The 18,236-nt window shown below is 45.9% G+C and overlaps 1 protein-coding gene across 2 annotated transcripts in view; it reads left to right on the plus strand.

The window, feature by feature from the left end:
- The first annotated feature begins 6,556 nt into the window (after positions 1 to 6,556).
- Positions 6,557 to 18,236, plus strand: part of bcl10 (BCL10 immune signaling adaptor) — a 53,059-nt gene continuing 41,379 nt past the window's right edge. For both annotated transcript variants that reach the window (XR_012100991.1, XM_073062511.1), the window contains exon 1: positions 6,557 to 6,970. Coding sequence is in view for 1 of the 2 variants with exons in the window: in XM_073062511.1 (XP_072918612.1) it covers positions 6,920 to 6,970 (51 nt within the window). In the remaining variant the exon portion in view is untranslated. The remainder of the gene's footprint in view (positions 6,971 to 18,236) is intronic.

The following is an 18,236-nucleotide window of genomic DNA, read 5'->3' on the forward strand; positions in this document are numbered from 1 at the left end:
CATTGTGAGGGTTCCAGATAGGGTAAGTGCACATTGACATCTTCGTCTTTTTCTCCAGGGGAAAGTTCTAGTTCAAGTTTAGTTATCATTCAACCACACATGGATACCCATGAATACAATCAAACAAAACAGTTTTTCTCCGGGGCCAAAGTGTAAATGACAGTGCCAACAGTCACACACAGTGCGAGGCACATTTCACACGTATAATTACGACAGCAGTAAACATACAGTCACATAAAAGAATAATAATCTAGCCCAAGTGCCTGAGTGTCATGTCCTGTTGATTGATGGTGCATGGACGTTGTCAGCAAGGACAAGCCCACAGCAACCCGATCATCATGGGCCAGTGCAGCCGCAGACAAACACAATCTGGCTGGTCTTCCACTGAGCGAACACTGGAGGGCAGTACCAATGGGAGGGATCCATGCCCCATTCCCGCAAGGGCAACCACCAGGCAACACCGCCTCTGGCGCCTCCTCTCCTCAGACGTCAAGGGAACCAGAAACAAGCAGGCGCAGGTTTAGGTCAAGGGGGGGAAAAGTTTAAAAGGGACTTGCATCACAGTCATAGAGCACTACAGTACAGAAATAGTACCTTCAGCCCATCTAGTCCATGCTAACTGTTATTCTGCCTAATCCCTGGCCTGTTGAGTTCCTCCAGCAGTACGTGTGTGTTGCTCGGATTTCCAGCATCCACAGATTTTCTCTTGTTTGTTGTTGAAGACAGAATCAGGATCTGGTTTAATATCACTGACATATGTCGTAAAATTTGTTGTTTTGTAGCAGTCGTACATAATAAAAAAATCTATAAAATACTCTATATACAGGTGTATATATTCAAATTAAGTAATAGTAATAGGCATCCGTTAGTCTCGTGAGACTATAGATTTGCACCTTGGAAAGTTTTTCCAGGGAGCAGGCCTGGGCAGGGTTGTATGGGAGACCGGCAGTTGCCCAAGCTGCAGGCCTTCCCCTCTCCACTCCATCGATATTGTCCAAGGGAAGGGCACCAGGACCCATACAGCTTGGCACCGGTGTTGTCACAGAGCAATGTGTTGTTAAGTGCCTTGCTCAAGAACACAACACACTGCCTCAGCTGAGGCTCGAACCAGTGACCTTCAGATCACTAGACCGATGCCTTATCCACTAGGCCACGCGCCAACACTTAAGAGGTACAAAAAGAGAGCAAAAGGGTAGTGAGCAGTGTTTATGGCTTCACTGTCCATTCAGAAATCTGCTAGTGGTGGGGAAGAAGCTGTTCCTGAATGCTGATTATGTGTCTTCAGACTCCTGTACCTGCACCTTGATGGTAGCAATGAGAAAAGGGCATGTCCTGAATGACGAGGTTCTTAATGATGAATCCTACCTTTTTGAGGCACCTCCTTTTGAAGGTGTCCTTGATGCTGGGGAGATTAGTGCCCATGATGGAGCTGGCTGAGTTTGCAACCCTCTGCGGTTTTTTCCAGTCCTGTGCTGTGGTCTCACCGTACCAGATAGTGATATAACCAGTTAGAATGCTCTCCACGGTACATCTGCAGAAATTTGTGAGAGTCTTTGGTGACAAAGTCTCCTCAAACTCGTAATAAACAATATTCAAAAGGTACTTGGATGGGTACATAGACAAGAAAGCCTGCCGGTGCTGGAAATCCAAGCAACACACACAAAATGCTGGAGGACTTCAGCAGCCAGGCAGCAGCTGTGGAAAAGAGTAAGCAGTCAACATTTCAGGATCTTGTTTCTATAGATGCTGAGCTCCTCCAGCACTTTGTGAGTTTTGCTCGGGCAGGTACGTGGATAGGAGTTTAGAGCAGGGGTTTCTATCCTGGGGTCCACAGACCCCTAGGACCCCTAGGTCTTACCCCTAGGTAAGACTCCATGGCATAAAAAGGTTGGGAAAGCCTGGTTTAAGGGGATATGGTTCAAATATAGCAAATGAGACTAGCTTCCTGACTGGTATGGACGCTCCAATGCACAAGGATGACGAGGTTGTGGAGGGATGTAAACTCAGCCTCATCCATCATGGGCTCTTGCCTCCCCACCATCGAGGACATCTTCAACGGCAACACCTCAAGAAGGTGGCATCCATCGTTATGGATCCTCCAGGACATGCTGTCTTCTCATTACAACCAGTAGGGAGGAGGTAGAAGGCACACATTCAGGATTTCGGGAATAGCAGCTTCTCCTCTGCCATCAGATTTCTGAATGGTTCATGGAGACATTTTAGTTACTTAGAGCAGAGAACAGTAAAGGCCCTTAGGCCCAGCATGTTGTGCCGACCCTCTAGCCTCTTCGAAATCAATCTAACCCTTCCCTTCTGCATAGCCCCCCACTTCTCTATTGTCCATGTGTCCTCTTTTACACTATTTATTTATGAATTGAATTGAATTTATTTCTTACATCTTTCACATGAAATGAGGAGTAAAAATCTTTTCATTACCTCTCCATCTAAACATGCAATGCACAATCATAGTAATTTATAATAAATAGAGCAGTCAATGAAACATAGAAATTCATTCAAATCAGCGTGCGTTCATCAGTCTGATGGCCTGATGCTGCGGTACTGATGGTGGCAACTGGGATAGATTGTGATTGGAGTGACTCGGGTCTCTAATGATCCTTCGGGCCCTTTTTACACACCTGTCTTTGTAAATGTCCTGAATAGTGGTAAGTTCACAACTACAGATGTGCTGGGCTGTCCGCACCACTCTCTGCAGAGTCCTGCGATTGGGGAGGTACCGTTCCCATACCAGGCAGCGATGCAGCCAGTCAGGATCAGAATCAGAACCAGGTTTATTATCACCAACATGTGACGTGAAATTTGTTCACTTAGCAGCAGCAGTTCAATGTAATACATAATATAGCAGAGACAGAAAAAATAATAATAAATAAAATAAAACATAATAAATAAACAAGCAAATCAATTATGTATATTAAATAGATTTTTTTTTAATGTGCAAAAATAGAAAGACTGTATATTAAAAAAAGTGAGGTAGTGTCCAAAGATTTAATGTCCATTTAGGAATCGGATGGCAGAGGGGAAGAAGCTGTTCCTGAATCGCTGAGTGTGTGCCTTCAGGCTTCTGTACTTCCTACCTGATGGTAACAGTGAGAAAAGTTCATGCCCTGGATGATGGGGTCTTTAATAATGGACGCTGCCTTTCTGAGACACCGTTCCCTAAAGATGTCCTGGGTACTTTGTAGGCTAGTGCCCAAGATGGAGCTGACTAGATTTACAACCCTCTACAGCTTCTTTTGGTCCTGTGCAGTAGCCCCTCCCCACCCCATACCAGACAGTGTTGCAGCCTGTCACAATGTTTTCCATGGTACAACTGAAGAAGTTTTTGAGTGTATTTGTTGACATGCCAAATCTCTTCAAACTCCTAATAAAGTATAGCCACTTTCTTGCCTTCTTTATGACTACATCGATACGTTGGGACCAGGTTAGATCCTCAGAGATCTTGACGCCCTGGAAGTTTAAACTGCTCACTCTCTCCTCTTCTGATCCCTCTATGAGGATTGGTGTGTGTTCCTTCATCTTACCCTTCCTGAAGTCCACAATCAGCTCTTTTATCTTACTGACGTTGAGTGCCAGGTTGTTGCTGCGGCACCATTCCACTAGTTGGTATATCTCACTCCTGTACGCCCTCTTGTCACCACCTGAGATTCTCCCAACAATGGTTGTATCATCAGCAATTCTGTAGATGGTGTTTGAGCTATGCCTAGCCACTCAGTCATGTGTATATAGAGAGTAGAGCAGTGGGCTAAGCACACACCCCTGAGGTGCACCAGTGTTGATCGTCAGTGAGGAGGAGATGTTATCACCAATCTGCACAGATTGTGACCTTCCAGTTAGGAAGTCAAGGATCCAATTGCAGAGGGCGGTACAGAGACCCAGGTTCTGCAACTTCTCAATCAGGATTGTGAGAATGATGGTATTAAATGCTGAGCTATAGTCGATGAACAGCATCCTGACATAGGTGCTTGTGTTGTCCAGATGGTCTAAAGCTGTGTGGAGAGCCATTGAGATTGCATCTGCCATTGACCTACTGTGGCAAAAGGCAAATTGCAATGGGTCCAGGTCCTTGCTGAGGCAGGAGTTCAGTCTAGTCATGACCAACCTCTCAATGCATTTCATCACTGTCGATGTGAGTGGTACAGGGTGATAGTTGTTAAGGCAGCCCACATTATTCTTCTTTGGTACTGGTATAATTGTTGTTTTTTTGAAGCAAGTGGGAACTTCTGCCTGTAGCAGTGAGAGGCTGAAAGTGTCCTTGAATACTGCTGCTAGTTGGTTGGCGCAGGTTTTCAGAGCCTTACCAGGTACTCCATTGGGACCTTCTGCCTTGTGTGGGTTCACTCTCTTTAAAGACAGCCTAACATCGGCCTCTGAGACAGAGATCACAGGGTCATCAGGTGCAGCAGGGATCTTCACAGCTGCAGTTGTGTTCTCCCTTTCAAAGTGGGCATAGGTGGTGTTGAGTTCATCTGGCAGTGAAGCATCGTTGCCATTCATGCTATTGGGTTTTGCTTTGTAGGAAGTAATGTCTTTGCAGGAGAATGCTCTCAATTGTGCCCCTGTAGAAAGTTCTTAGGATTTGGGGACCCATACCAAACTTCCTCAACTGTCTGAGGTGAAAGAGGCACTGTTGTGTCTTTTTCACCACACAGCCGGTGTGTACAGATCACGCGAGGTCCTCAGTGATGTGTATGCCGAGGAATTTAAAGCTGTTCACCCTCTCAACCCCAGATCCATTGATGTCAATAGGGGTTAGCCCGTCTCCATTCCTCCTGTAATCCACACCCAGCTCCTTTGTTTTTGCGACATTGAAGGAGAGATTGTTTTCTTGACACCACTGTGTCAGGGTGATGACTTCTTCCTTATTGTTTGAGATAAGGCCAATCAATGTAGTGTCGTTGGCAAATTTAATTTGCAGATTAGAGCTGTGGGTGGTGACACAGTCATGGGTATACAGGGAGTAAAGGAGGGGGCTTAGGACACAGCCCTGAGGGGCACCTGTGTTCAGGGTCAGAGGGACAGAGGTGAGGGAGCTCACTCTTACCACCTGCCGGAGATCTGACAGGAAGTCCAGGATCCAGCTACACAAGGCAGGGTGAAGGCTGAGGTCTCTGAGCTTCTTGTCGAGCCTGGATGGAATTATGGTGTTGAATGCTGAACTGTAGTCCAAGAACAGCATTCTCACATAAGCATCCTCCTTCTCCAGATGTGTAAAGGTGGTATGCAGAGCTGTGCTCTTGTGTCATCTGTTGATCAGTTGTGTCCGTAGGCGAATTGTAGGGGGTCCAGTTTGGGTAGCAAGCTGCAGATGTAATCCTTGACCAGCCTCTCAAAGCATTTGCTTATTATTGAGGTGAGTGCGACAGGACGCCAGTCGTTCAGGCATGTTACCTTGGTCTTTCTGTGTGCAGGGACAGTGATGGATAATTTGAAGCAGGAGGGCACTCGACACTGGGAGAGGGAGAGATTAAAAATGTCTGTAAACACACCTGCCAGTTGTGCTGCGCACATCCTGAGTTCCCGCTCTGGGATGCCGTCTGGTCCCGCAGCCTTGCTTTGTGACTCCTAATAATTTTTATGCCTTGCACTGCACTGCTGCCACAGAACAACAAACTTCACCATGTGTCCCGTACGCCGGTGATAACAAACCTAATTCTGAAGTCATAAACACAAGAGAGATTCTGCAGAGTAGCACAGACAAAATGCTGGAGGAACTCTGTAGGTCTCGGGGGGGGGGGGGGGGGTATAGACAGTCAGGTGAGACTAAATAGTCGACATTTTGGGCTGAGACCCTTCATCGGGACTGGAAAGGAAGGGGGAAGAGCCAGAGGGGTGGGGGGAGGCTGGGTCACTGGTAGGTTCCTTTTCCAGACCCGTTGAAGGGTCTTGGCCCTATACGTTGACTATTCCCCTCCATAGGGGAACTGCCTGACCTGCTGAGTTCCTCCTGATTCTGAAGGACAAAATCTTCAAAAGGTGAAGGTGGTATCCATCAGTAAGGACCCCCATCACTCAGGACATGCCCTCTTCTCATTGCTACCATCCAGGAGGAGGTACAGGAGCCTGAAGACCCACACTCAATGATTCAGGAACAGCTTCTTCCCTTCCACCATCAGATTTCTGAGCGGGCAATGAACCTATCACGACTTTGCTCTCTCTTTTTGCATTACTTTTTAAAAAAATATATTTATATTGTAATTTATAGTTTATAGGTTTTTTTGTGTATTGCACTGCACTGCAGCCGCAAAACAACAAATTTCACAACATATGTCAGGGATTTTAAACCTGATTCTGATTCCGGTTTGGAACCACAACTACTTCAGCATTTCCTGTCAGAGTCACCTTATCTACTAGCGTCACTTTATGGACATATAATCAATCTATGTATATAAGCTAACTTGTGTATTTATATTTATGTATTTTTTAAATTATTATTGCGTTATTTATCTTATTGTGTTTTTGTGCTGCATCGGATCCAGAGGAACAATAATTTCGATCTCCTTTACGCGTGTGTACTGGAAATTAAACAAACTCGGGGTAGGCCGAAGGAACAACTTCCGTGTTGTAAAGATCTATCAGAAACTTTGAAGCCAATCAGGCGTCAGGGGGACTGTTGAAGGTGGTTGTATCTGCCCGGCTGCCGAGCCTGAGCGCCGGGGTTCCCAGCGAGAGGTGGGCGTGCGATCGAGGGAGGTTCACCCCGCGTCAGTGCCGGGGACAGCCCTAAATCAGAGCGCAGGAAGGAAGCGACGGGGAACGTTGCCGACTTTGAGAGCGGCCGCTCGCCTCTCGGCCGGAGCACGGCGGCTCTCCGCGGGCACCAGGGCGATCCCGGAGCGGGACGGCCGAGCGGCGGAGCGGGGGGCCGGGTTCGGACCCCGTCCCAAACGGGTGGACCGGCCCGATGGAGCCGGCCTCGCTCAGCGAGGACGAGATGGCCGAGATTAAGAAGGAAGTAAGTGGTTGCCTCGCCGTGTGTTGGTGGGAAGGGCTGGGTTGGAGATCGTTCCGTATCCGGGGCTGGGAAAGCCGGGCTCGGACCCACCCGGGACAGGGAAAGCCCGCAAAGATAACCGGAGCCAAATTATTCAGATTAGCCGGGGCAGAACCCCACAACCTGGGCCAGCTCAGAAATTTGAATCAGGTTTAGTATCACTGGCATATGTGGTGAAATTTGTTGTTTGAGGCGCGCAGGAGCCGAGGTAACTCAGCCCTCGACATGGACCCAGGGAGACTGTGGTGTGTTGGGCGTATGCTAGATAGAGTGGATGTGTCCTATGGAGGAGGGAGTCTAGGACCAGGGGGTACTGCCTCAGAGTAGAGGGACATCCATTTAGAACAGAGATGAGGAGGAATTTCTTTAGCCAGAGGGTGGTGAATCTGTGGAATTTTTTGCCAAGTCATTGAGTATATACTAGGGGGAGGTTGATAGGTTATTGATTAATCGGGTGTCAAAGGTTATGGAGAGAAGGCAGGAGAATGGGTTGGAGAGAGATAATAAATCAGCCATGACGGAATGGCCTAATTCTGCTTATGGTCTCATGGTGTAAGGTAGATTGTGAGGTCAAGAATCTATCTTACTGTAATAAGGAATCGTTCAATAGAAGCTGTCTTTGAGCCTGGTGGCTTTTGTATCTGCTGATCAATGGGAAGGGAAGAAGAGAGAATGTCGGGTGGGTGGGGCTTCTGACTATGCCAGCGCTGTGGGAAGTGTAGACCGAGTGGAGGGGAGGCTGGTTTTTGTGACGTGTAACTGCAACACAACTTCCCAGCTGAGCATGCCCGCAACGCTGCAGTCGCGGGAAGAGCATTACCGAGCTGTGATGCAGCCGGATAGCAGTCTTTCTGTGGTGCATCAGTAACAATTCATTAGGGTTGACGGTGACATGTGGTGTTAATTAAAACATGACTGTTCAAATGTATTATTTAAATATGTCACATGCATTGGAGACGGCATTTGAATTTTAAAAATAGCCTGTGAAAGTGTGGTTGTTGGGGGAGGTAACTAACAAAAATAGAGTTATACAGTATGATTTCTGCCTCCTAAATATTATCTCAAGTTGGACAACAGCTTTAAACTTTTGTGTTCAAGTTGTGTAAGGGAACAGAGGGACCGAGGGGTATCAGTGAATAGTTTGCTGAAAGGAACATCTCATGTCAACAGGGTGGTGAAGGGGGCATTTACAACACTGGCCTTCGTCTGGGCTCTGCGTACAGGGTTGGGAAGTTACGTTACAGTTGTACAAGGTGTTGGAGAGGCTGGTTTTGGAGTACGGTTTGCAGTTTTGGTCACCCTGCTATAGGAAGATGTTTTTTAAACTAGAACGACTGCAGAAAAGATTTATCAGGATGTTCAAAGTAAATTTATACAACACTGACATTCATCTTCTTGTGGGCATTCACAATAAATACAAGGAAACAAAATAAATCAAACAAAATAATATAAATAAGTAAGCAATAAATATTGAGAACATGAGATGTCCTTGAAAGTGAGTCCATAGATTTTGGGAACAGTTCAGTGTTGGGGTGAGTGAGGTTATGAAGTGAAGAGACTGATGGTTGAGGGGGTAAGAACTGTTCCTGAACCTGGTGATGTGGGCCCTGAGGCTCCCACACCTCCTGCCTGGTGGCAGCAGTGAGAAGAGAGCCTGACCTGGATGCTGGGGGTCCGCGATGATGGATGCTGGGGGTCCGCGATGATGGATGCTGGGGGTCCGCGATGATGGATGCTGGGGGTCCGCGATGATGGATGCTGCTTTCCGTGTGGATATTCTCTAAGGTACCCGTGATGGGTGGTGTTGCCTGAACAAGGAGAGGGTGCGCAGGGTTTTATTCCCTGGAATGTAAGGGATTGAGAGGTGACTTGACAGAGGTATATAAGATCATGAGAGGTGCAGCCAGGGTGAAAGCAGATAGTCTTTTTCCCCAGGGAGGAGATGCTAAAAAACAAGAGGGCAGAGGTCTAAGGTCAGAGACGGGGAGTTTAAAAAGGACATCAGGGGCAGCTTCTTCACACAAAGTGTGGAGCGTATTTGGATTGAGAGGCTAGAAATGGTGGTTAAGGAGGTATACTAGCTACATTTAAACCCCACCCAGATCAGTACATGGACAGGAGAGGATAAGCGGGCAGGTGGGACGAGCTCTCTAGGTAACACAGTTAGCATGGATGAGATGGGCCGAAAGGCCTGTTTCTGTGCTCTGGACTCTAAAGCAGGCATTCCCAACCTGGGGGTCTATGGAGTCCTTGGTTAATGGTAAGGCTCATTAGCATAAAAAGGCTGGGAACCTCTGCTCTAAAGGAATATTTAGGACTCTACAGAAAAGTACAGCATAGAAACAGGCCCTTCAGCCCATCTAGTCCACACCAAAGCTATCCCTACCTACTGCCTACTCCCACTAGGACCATAGCCCTCCATACACCTACATCCATGTACCTATCCAGACTTCTCTTAAACATTGCTGGCAGCTCATTCCACACTCTCACAACCCTCTAAGTAAAGAAGTTTCCCGTCATATTGCCCTTAAGCATTTCACCTTTCACCTTTAACCCATGACCTCTGGATGTCATCCCACCCAACCTCAGTGGAAAAAGCCTGCTTGCATTTACCCTATCTGTACCCTCATACCCCCATCAAATCTCTCAGTCTTCTACGATCTGAAGAATACAGTTCTAAACTGTTCAATCTTTCCTTATAACTCAAGTCCTCCAGACCTGGCAACATACTCGTAAATTTCCTCTGTAGCCTTTCAACCTTGTTTATATCTTTCCTTGAATGAAAAAGAAAGATGTGTGGACATGTAAGGTGAACTAATTCATTAGATTTTGGATTAGTAAAGATCAGATTTTTGTTATAGAAGGCAGGGAGTTAAAATGTATTTAGTTAACTGAGTGATCGTGGAACGAGCAGCTGGTATCAGTATTGAAGACTCTGTGTGTGAGAACAGAGTGGTGCAGTGGATGGAGTCACTGCCTCACAGCACCAGAGAATCAGGTTCGATCCTGACCTCTGGCCCTGCCTGTGGAAAGTTTCCCATGATCCACAGACGTACGAGTAATTAGTAATTAAGTTGGAGTAAGGGGGAGGGGGAAGGGGCCAGGAGTAAGGGGGGGGGGGGTAAGTAGAATCATAGAGTTAAAAAGTTCAAAGTACATATATGTCACCATATACAAACCTGAGGTTCATTTTCTTGTGGGCATACTAAATAAATCCATAATGGGATAATAACCATAATAGAATCGATGAGCATAATCACCAACTTAAGTATTCAACCAGAGTGCAACTACAAAAAGAAAGAAATAATAATAATAAATATCAAGAACATGAGATGAAGAGTCCTTGAAAGTGAGTCTGCTGCTCGTTGGAACATTTCAATGATGGGGCGAGTGAAGTTATACAGCATGGAAACAGGCCCTTTGGCCCAACTCAGCCATGCTGTCCATGGCATCCTCCACTCTCTGACATCTCCCCTATACTCTCCTCCATTCACCTTAAACATGTCCTCTGGTATTGGTCATTGAGGCCCTGTAAAAAGACACTGGTTATCCTCTTGATCTATGCCTCTTATACACCTCTATCAAGTCGCCCTCATCCTCCTTCACTCCAAAGAGAAAAACCCTAGCTCACTTAACCTATCCTCATAAGACATACCCTCTAATCCAGGCAGTATCCCAGCAAATCTTCTCTGCCACCTCTCTACAACCTTCCTATAATGAGGTGACCAGAACTTCAAGAGTGGTCTAACCAGGGTCTTATAGAGCTGCAATGTTAGCTCGCAGCTCTTGAATTCATTTCCTTGATTATTGAAGCAACACACCACGTGCCTTAACAACCCTATCAACTTGTGCTGCAACTTTGAGGGATCTGTAGAGTTGGACCCTAAGGTTTCTCTGTTCCTCCTTCTGCCTTCAAGTTTCAACTTCTAAAAGTTAATCATTTCACACTTCTCTGAGCTGAACTGCATCTGTTAATTCTCATTTTAGCTCTGCATCCTATCAATGTCCTGTTGTAATCTACGACAGCCTTCCACATTGTCCACAACATCTCCAACTTTTACGTTAATTCACCCAGTTGTGTTTTAGATACAAGCCTGACACTTCTGGATTCTGATTATGAACCTGCCCTGAACATCTTTGATCTTCTTTCCTCTCGCCTTAAATGCCTGTCCTGTAACATTTGATATTTTCACTCTGGGTAACAGGTTTACTGTCACTGACATATGGCATGAAATTTGTTGTTTTGTGGCTGCAGTACAATGCAATACATAAAATATGCTATAAATTACAGCAAGATATGTATTTGTATATTATATATCATCCCTACTGTAAGTAACGTGGAAGGAACTGGAGTAAACCAGACTGTCCCAGGGAGAGCCTGCAAACTCCACACAGACAGTGGTGGAGTTTGGACTGAACCTGGGTCTCTACCCGCTGCGCCATTTTTCTCCCACGCACAGTCTTCAGTAGTGATACCAGCGGTTTGTTCCACACTCAGTCAATAAGATAAATTTTAATTCCATGCCTTACTGTGACAGGATATGAATCCTTACTAATCCTGATCTCTGCAGTCAGGTTGTGTTCACGGGTTCAGACTTTTCCTGTGTCGACAAGCTCCTATACCTCCTCCATGATGGTAGCAATGAGAAGAGGGCATGTCCTGGGTGGTGACATCTCCTTTTGAAGGTGTCCTCATCGCTGGGGAGGCTAGTGCTCATGATGGAGCTGGCTGAGTTTACAACTTTCTGCATCTTTTTCCAATCCTGTGCAGTGGCCCCTCCATACCAGATGGTGACGTAACCAGTTAGAGTGCTCTCCATGGTACATCTGTAGAAACCTGCTAGAGTCTTTGGTGACATACCAAATCTCCTCAAACTCAAATTATAGCCACTGTCATGCCTTCTTTGAAATTGCATCAATATGTTGGACCCAGGATAGATCTTCAGAGATGTTGACACCCAGGAACTTGAAACTGCTGATCCGTCAATGTAGTCTGGTGTGTGTTCCCTTGACTTCCTCTTCCTGAAGTCCACAATCAATTCCCAGGTCTTATTGAAGTTGAGTGCAAGGTAGTTGTGACACCACTCGACCAGCACTTTGGTCGTTTACACAAGGTTTCACTGCTGTACCCCTCTGTCACCATTTGAGATTCTGCTGACAACAGTTGTGTCATTGGTGAATTTATAGACAACGTTTGAAAACCACACAGCCACGAGTGCAGAGAGAATAGAGCAGTGGGCTAAGCCGGTATCCTTGGGGTGCACAAGTGCTGATTGTAGACAAGAAGGAGATTCTGACTGTCTACCCAAAATATGCCTCATGATCTGAGAAACCTCTATCAGATGCTGCCTCAGCCTCCGGCACTCTAAGTTTCTTTAACCTTTCCCTTGTATTTCATGCCTTCTAATCCAGTAACATTCCGGTGAACCATGGAATCTTCTGCAAAGTCTCCACATTCTTCTAGAGCAACCAGAACTGCATGCAATTCTCTAACCAAAGTTTTATACAGCTGCAGCATGACATCACTCAATATCCCAACCAATGAAGTCAAGTCTGCCACTTTTACCACCCTATCTGCTTGCACAGGTGACAGAGTGGAGGTACATCTCTACCAAAGGAGGTGTAGGGTACTTCTTCCCTCCACTAGCCTGCAGGTCACCCCTGGGCAACCACTTGAAGCCATGGGAACTGGTGGTGGATGGTTGTATGAGCAGCTGATGCATATCACAAGTACTGGTTATGTTACCACAGATGCCAAGCAAACAATCTCTGAAGAGTATTGGTACTGGATGAGTTCACCCATCTTGTAAAGACACAGTCCAGAAGAAATCAATGGCAAACCACTTCTGTAGATAAAGTTGCCAAGAACAATCGTGGTCATGGAAAGACCAAGATCGCTCACGTCAAACGACATGGCAGATAAGTTGATGATATCTACTTGAATGGCCACTTCTAGTGAACTGTGAACTATGACTCAAAGATTCCTCTGTAGATTACTGACATAGTAGGGAGAATGAAAATCCAGCTGAGTGTTCTGACAACAACCACCTCTCAGTCAACGTCAGCAAAACCGAGGAGCTGATTATCGAGTTCAGGAGGGGGAAACTGGTGGTCCATAAGCCAGTCGTCATCGGGGAATGATTGAAGCACTGGGCTGAATCAGAAAGGTCGGCTACAGGCTGAATCAGGGCAGTGGGGTCCCAGAGCGTGTCGAAGAGACCAAACCCAATATGTGGACAATGGTTTAGGCGCCCAGCCAGACTGGGAAGGTCAGGGTGTCGGTGCCCGAGGCGAGGGTTGGGCCGGCTCTGCTGGCCGAAGGGTCAGGGGACAAACTTTCTTTCGTAGACTTCAGTTCAGAATGCTATCTGCTTGCGTTTACTGTTTGCATAATTTGTTTTATTTTTGTCTCTGTGCATTGGGTGTCTGATAGCCTTCTCTACTTCTGTTCTTTTGGTTTTCTGTGTTTTGTGGCTGCCTGATGGGAGATGAATCTCAAGGTTCTATAATGTATACGTACTTTGATAATAAATGTACTTTGAATTTTAATACCAGACAATCTGTCCTAGGACCAGCCAGTAGGTGCCATGACAAAAATGTCAAGACAGCTCCCCTATTTTCTTAGAAGTGTGCGCTAGTCAGCTTGTCATGTAAAACTTTGATGAACTTCTATAGATGCACTGTGGAGAGTATACTGACTGGTTGTATCAGGGCTTGGAATGGACACAGCAATATCCAAGAACAGGAAAGCCTACAAAAAGTAGTGGATGCAGCCCAGTCCATCAGAGGCAAAGTCCTCCCCACTATTGAGCACATCTACAAGGAGCACTGATTCAGGAAAGCAGCGTCCATGGAGCCCTAGGACCCACACCAGCTGGTTTATTACCCTTCAGCCATCAGGTTCCTGAACCAGCATGGGTAACTCCCCTCACCACAACTTGAACTGATTGCACAACCTACAGACTCGCTTTCGAGGACTCGACAACTCGTATTCTCAGTATTTTCTGTCTGTCTATTAGTTATTTATGCAGTTTGTTGTCATTTGCACACTGGTTGCTTGTCAGTCTTTGTGTATAGTTTTTCATTGATTTTGTTGTATTTCTGCGTTCTATCAGATTCATGTTTAATATTGGAAGTATACAAGACATAGGAGCAGAATGAGGCCATTCAGCCCATCGAGTCTGCTCTGCCATTCCATCACAGCTGATCCTTTTTCCCCTCCTCCTTATCCCCAGTTCCCAGCCTTCTCCCCGTAACCTTTGATGCCACGTCCGATCAAGAAACTATCAATCCCTGCCTTAAACGCACCCAAAGATCTGATATACCCGACTTTCACAGCTGCATGTGGCAACAAATTCCACAAATTCACCAGCCTTTGGCTAAAGAAATTTCTCCACATCTCTGTTTGGAAAGGGCGCCCCTCTATTCTGAGTCTGTGCCCTTTTGTCCTAGACTCCCCCACCATGGGAAACATCCTTTCCACATCTACTCTGTCTAGGCCTTTCAATATTCAAAAGGTTTCAGTGAGATTCCCCCTCATTCTTCTGAATTCCAGTGGGTACAGACCCATATGCCATGAAATCTGTTGTTTTGTATCAGTAGTACATTGCAATACATCATGAAAACACAGTAAATTACAATAAAAACAACAGTAAATAACCACAAGAAAATGAAACTCAGGGTAGTATATTGTGGCATCAATATATATAATAAGTCTGTTACTAAATGCACTTTGAACTTTGAGCTAGATACTGTTAAATCCATTGACAACTTGTCCATAACTCCACTAATCCCTATTCTCTGCAAACATGATAGGAAGTTGTATGAAAAAGCCAGCTAGGTTAGGGCTTAATTTCCTGGAGCATAGGAGAGTAGTCATAGAATGCTGCAACACAGAAACAGGCCCTTCAGCCCATTTAGTCCATGCCAGACTGTCATTCTGCCTAGTCCCAATGACCTGCACCAGGATCATAGCCCTCCATACTCCTCCCATCCTTGCAGTTAGCTAAACTTCTCTTAAATGCTGAAATTGAACCCACAACCACCACTTCCTTTGGCAGCTTGTTCCACACTCACCCCACCCTTTGAGTGAAGAAGTTCCCCATCATTATTCCCCTTATAAAGATTTCACCTTTCACACTTAACCCATAACCTCTTGCCACACCCAACCTCAGTGGAAAAAGCCTGCTTACATTTATCCTGTCTGTGCCCCTGATAATCTTATATACTTCTATCAAATCTTCTACATCCCAGGGAATAAAGTCTGAATATCTACACACTCAAACTCACCTCCTTAAGCTCTTTGGATTCACTGAATGATTTAATCTGCTACTTGGCAATGCCTGAAAAGAAGTGGGGGAGAAAAGAAGTCCCAGGATGCTGAAAAAGAGCCAGTAAAATCCACCCCCCACCCTGCTCATGGACAGCTCGTCCCACTCCCATGAGGGAGAAAGCTACGTAGCACCCACATCGGGACCAGCAGACTCAAAACCGTTACTTTCCCCAAGCAGTGAGGCTAATCAACACCTCCACCCAGTACCCCACCCCTCCACACCCCCAACCACCCCTCCACACCCCCAACCACCACTCCACACCCCCAACCACCCCTCCACCCAGTACCCCACCCCTCCACACCCCCAACCACCCCTCCACCCAGTACCCCACCCCTCCACACCCCCAACCACCACTACTTTATCATTTCCTGCCAGTCACCTTATGTACAGACACTCCTGTGCCTAGTCACTTTATAGACATACAATCAATCTATGGAGATAAGCTATCTTAAGTATTTATGTTTATTGCATTTTTTATATTATTATTATTATTGTGTTATTTCTCTTTTGTGTGTTTCTTTTGTGCTGCATCAGATCCGGAGTAACAATTATTTCATTCTCCTTTACACTTGTGTACTGGAAATGACATTAAATTATCTTGAATCTGCTCAATCTCCATCAGTACAGGTGTACCACAAGGCTGCGTGCTTATCCCCCGCTCTACTCGCTTTGCAGTTATGACTGTGGCCAAGCACAGCTCCATTGCCATTTTTAAGTCTGCTGATGACTCACTGTTGTAGGCCGAATCAAAAGTGGTGATGCATCAGCATATGGGAGGGAAATTGAAAATCTGGCTGAGTGGTGCCACGACAATGACAGCTTACTCAATGTCAGCAGGACCAAGCAGCTCATTACTGACTTCAGGAGAAGGAAACCAGAGGTCCGTGAGCCAGTCCTCTTCAGAGATGGGGAGGGTCAACAATTTTAAATTCCTCGATCCATTTTGGAGGATCTGTCCTGGGCTCAGCATGAAAGTGCAAACACGACAAAAGGCACGGCAGCACCTCGACTTCCTTTGGAGTTTGTGAACATTCGGCATGACGTCTAAAACTCTGACAATCTTCTATTGATGTGTGGTGGAGAGTATCGACTGGTTGCATCACAACCTGGTATGGAAACACCAAAGCCCTTGAACGGAAAATCCTTCAAAAAATACTGGATGCAATCCATTACAGCAGGGTAAAGCCTTCCTGTGTGAGCACATCTACACGGAGTGTTGTCACTGGAAAGCAGCATCCTTTATCAGGGGCCTCACTAACCAGGCCATTCTCTCTTCCCACTACTGCCATCAGGGAGGAGGTACAGGAGCCTCTGGACCCACACCACCAGGTTCAGGAACAGTTATCACCCCTCAACCATCAGGCTCTTGAACTAAAGTGGATACAAGTTTACTCAACATCACTTGCCACACCATTGAAATGTTTCATCAGCCAACGGACTCACTTTCAAGGACTCTTCATCTCATGTTTTCAATATATATTGATTATTTATTTATTTATTATTGTTATTTCTTATTTTAATATTTGCAGTTTATTATCTTCTGCCTGCTGGTTGGATGCCCAGGTTGGTGCAGTCCTTCATTGATTCTGTTAGGTTATTATTCTATTATAGATTATTAAGTAGTAGGCCTCCGTTAGTCTCGATAGACCATGGATTTGCACCTTGGGAAGTTTCCAGGGCACAAGCCCGGGCAAGGTTTTTTTTTATGGAAGACCGGCAGTTGCCCAAGCTGCAAGTCTCCCCTCTCCACACCACCGATGTTGTCCATTAGGACCCATCCAGCTTGGCACCGGTGTTGTCGCAGAGCAATGTGTGGTTATTTATTGTGAGCAATTTATTGAGTATGCCCACAAGAAAATGAATCTCTGTATTGTATCTGGTGGCATATATGTACTTTCACAGTGAATGACAGGGCCATGGGTAGTGTTGTAGAACAGAGGGGCCTTGGAGAACAGGTCAAGTTAAGTCGAGTTTATTGTTATTGAACTATGTGTATGTATATAACATACGCATGATATATGTGTATGTATGGAATGCTTATAGAAACGAGACAAGGTTTCTCCGAACCAGGGTGTAAAGCTCAGTAACTCATAACATGCAGTAACTTTTGAAGCTAAGGATAAAATCTACAGATGAAACACACATAAATAACAAACTAAAGTGCATTAATATTAAATATTATAAGGTACGGAATGGATTAACCAGTGACATTTTGAATACGTTGTAGCGGGGAGTTCAGAAGCCTAATGGCCTGAGGGAAGAAACTGTTTCCCATCCTGACCGTTCCTGTCTTTAATCATTGAAGTCTCCCACCTTGATGGTAGAAATTCAGAGGATGCTGGATGGATGGGTGGGATCCTTAATACTACTAAGGGCTCTGCATTCACAGTGCTCCTGATAAATGCCCCCGTTGGATAGTAGGGAGACCCCTATGATCCTCTCAGCTGATCTCACAGTCCTGTGTAGGGAGTTCCAGTCCGATGCTCGACTGCTCCCGTACCAGATGGAGATGCAACTTGTCAATGGTGCCCCTGTAAAACACAGTAAGGTGGATGTAGGGGCAGGGTGGAGCTTTGCTAGCCTCAGGCTTCTCAGGAAGACTGTGCCTTCTTGTTCAGGAGGTATAAAAGTACATGTCACCGTGAAAGTGGGGCCATTGATAAAGAAAGCTTTTGGCTTTTTGCGAACATTCTGTGATTCATGCACGACAAAGGCTTAATAAAACTCCGGTTAGGCCACATCTGGAGCATTGCATACGGTTCTGGTCACCCAATATAGGAAGGATGTCAAGGCTTTGGGGAGGGCGCAGAAGAGGTTTACCAGGATGCTGCCTGGATTAGAGGACGTGCTGTAACGAGAGGCTGGACAAACTTGGGTTGTTTTCTCTGGAGTGG

Source organism: Hemitrygon akajei, chromosome 12, assembly GCF_048418815.1.
Source record: "Hemitrygon akajei chromosome 12, sHemAka1.3, whole genome shotgun sequence".
Classification (NCBI taxonomy): Eukaryota; Metazoa; Chordata; class Chondrichthyes; order Myliobatiformes; family Dasyatidae; genus Hemitrygon; species Hemitrygon akajei.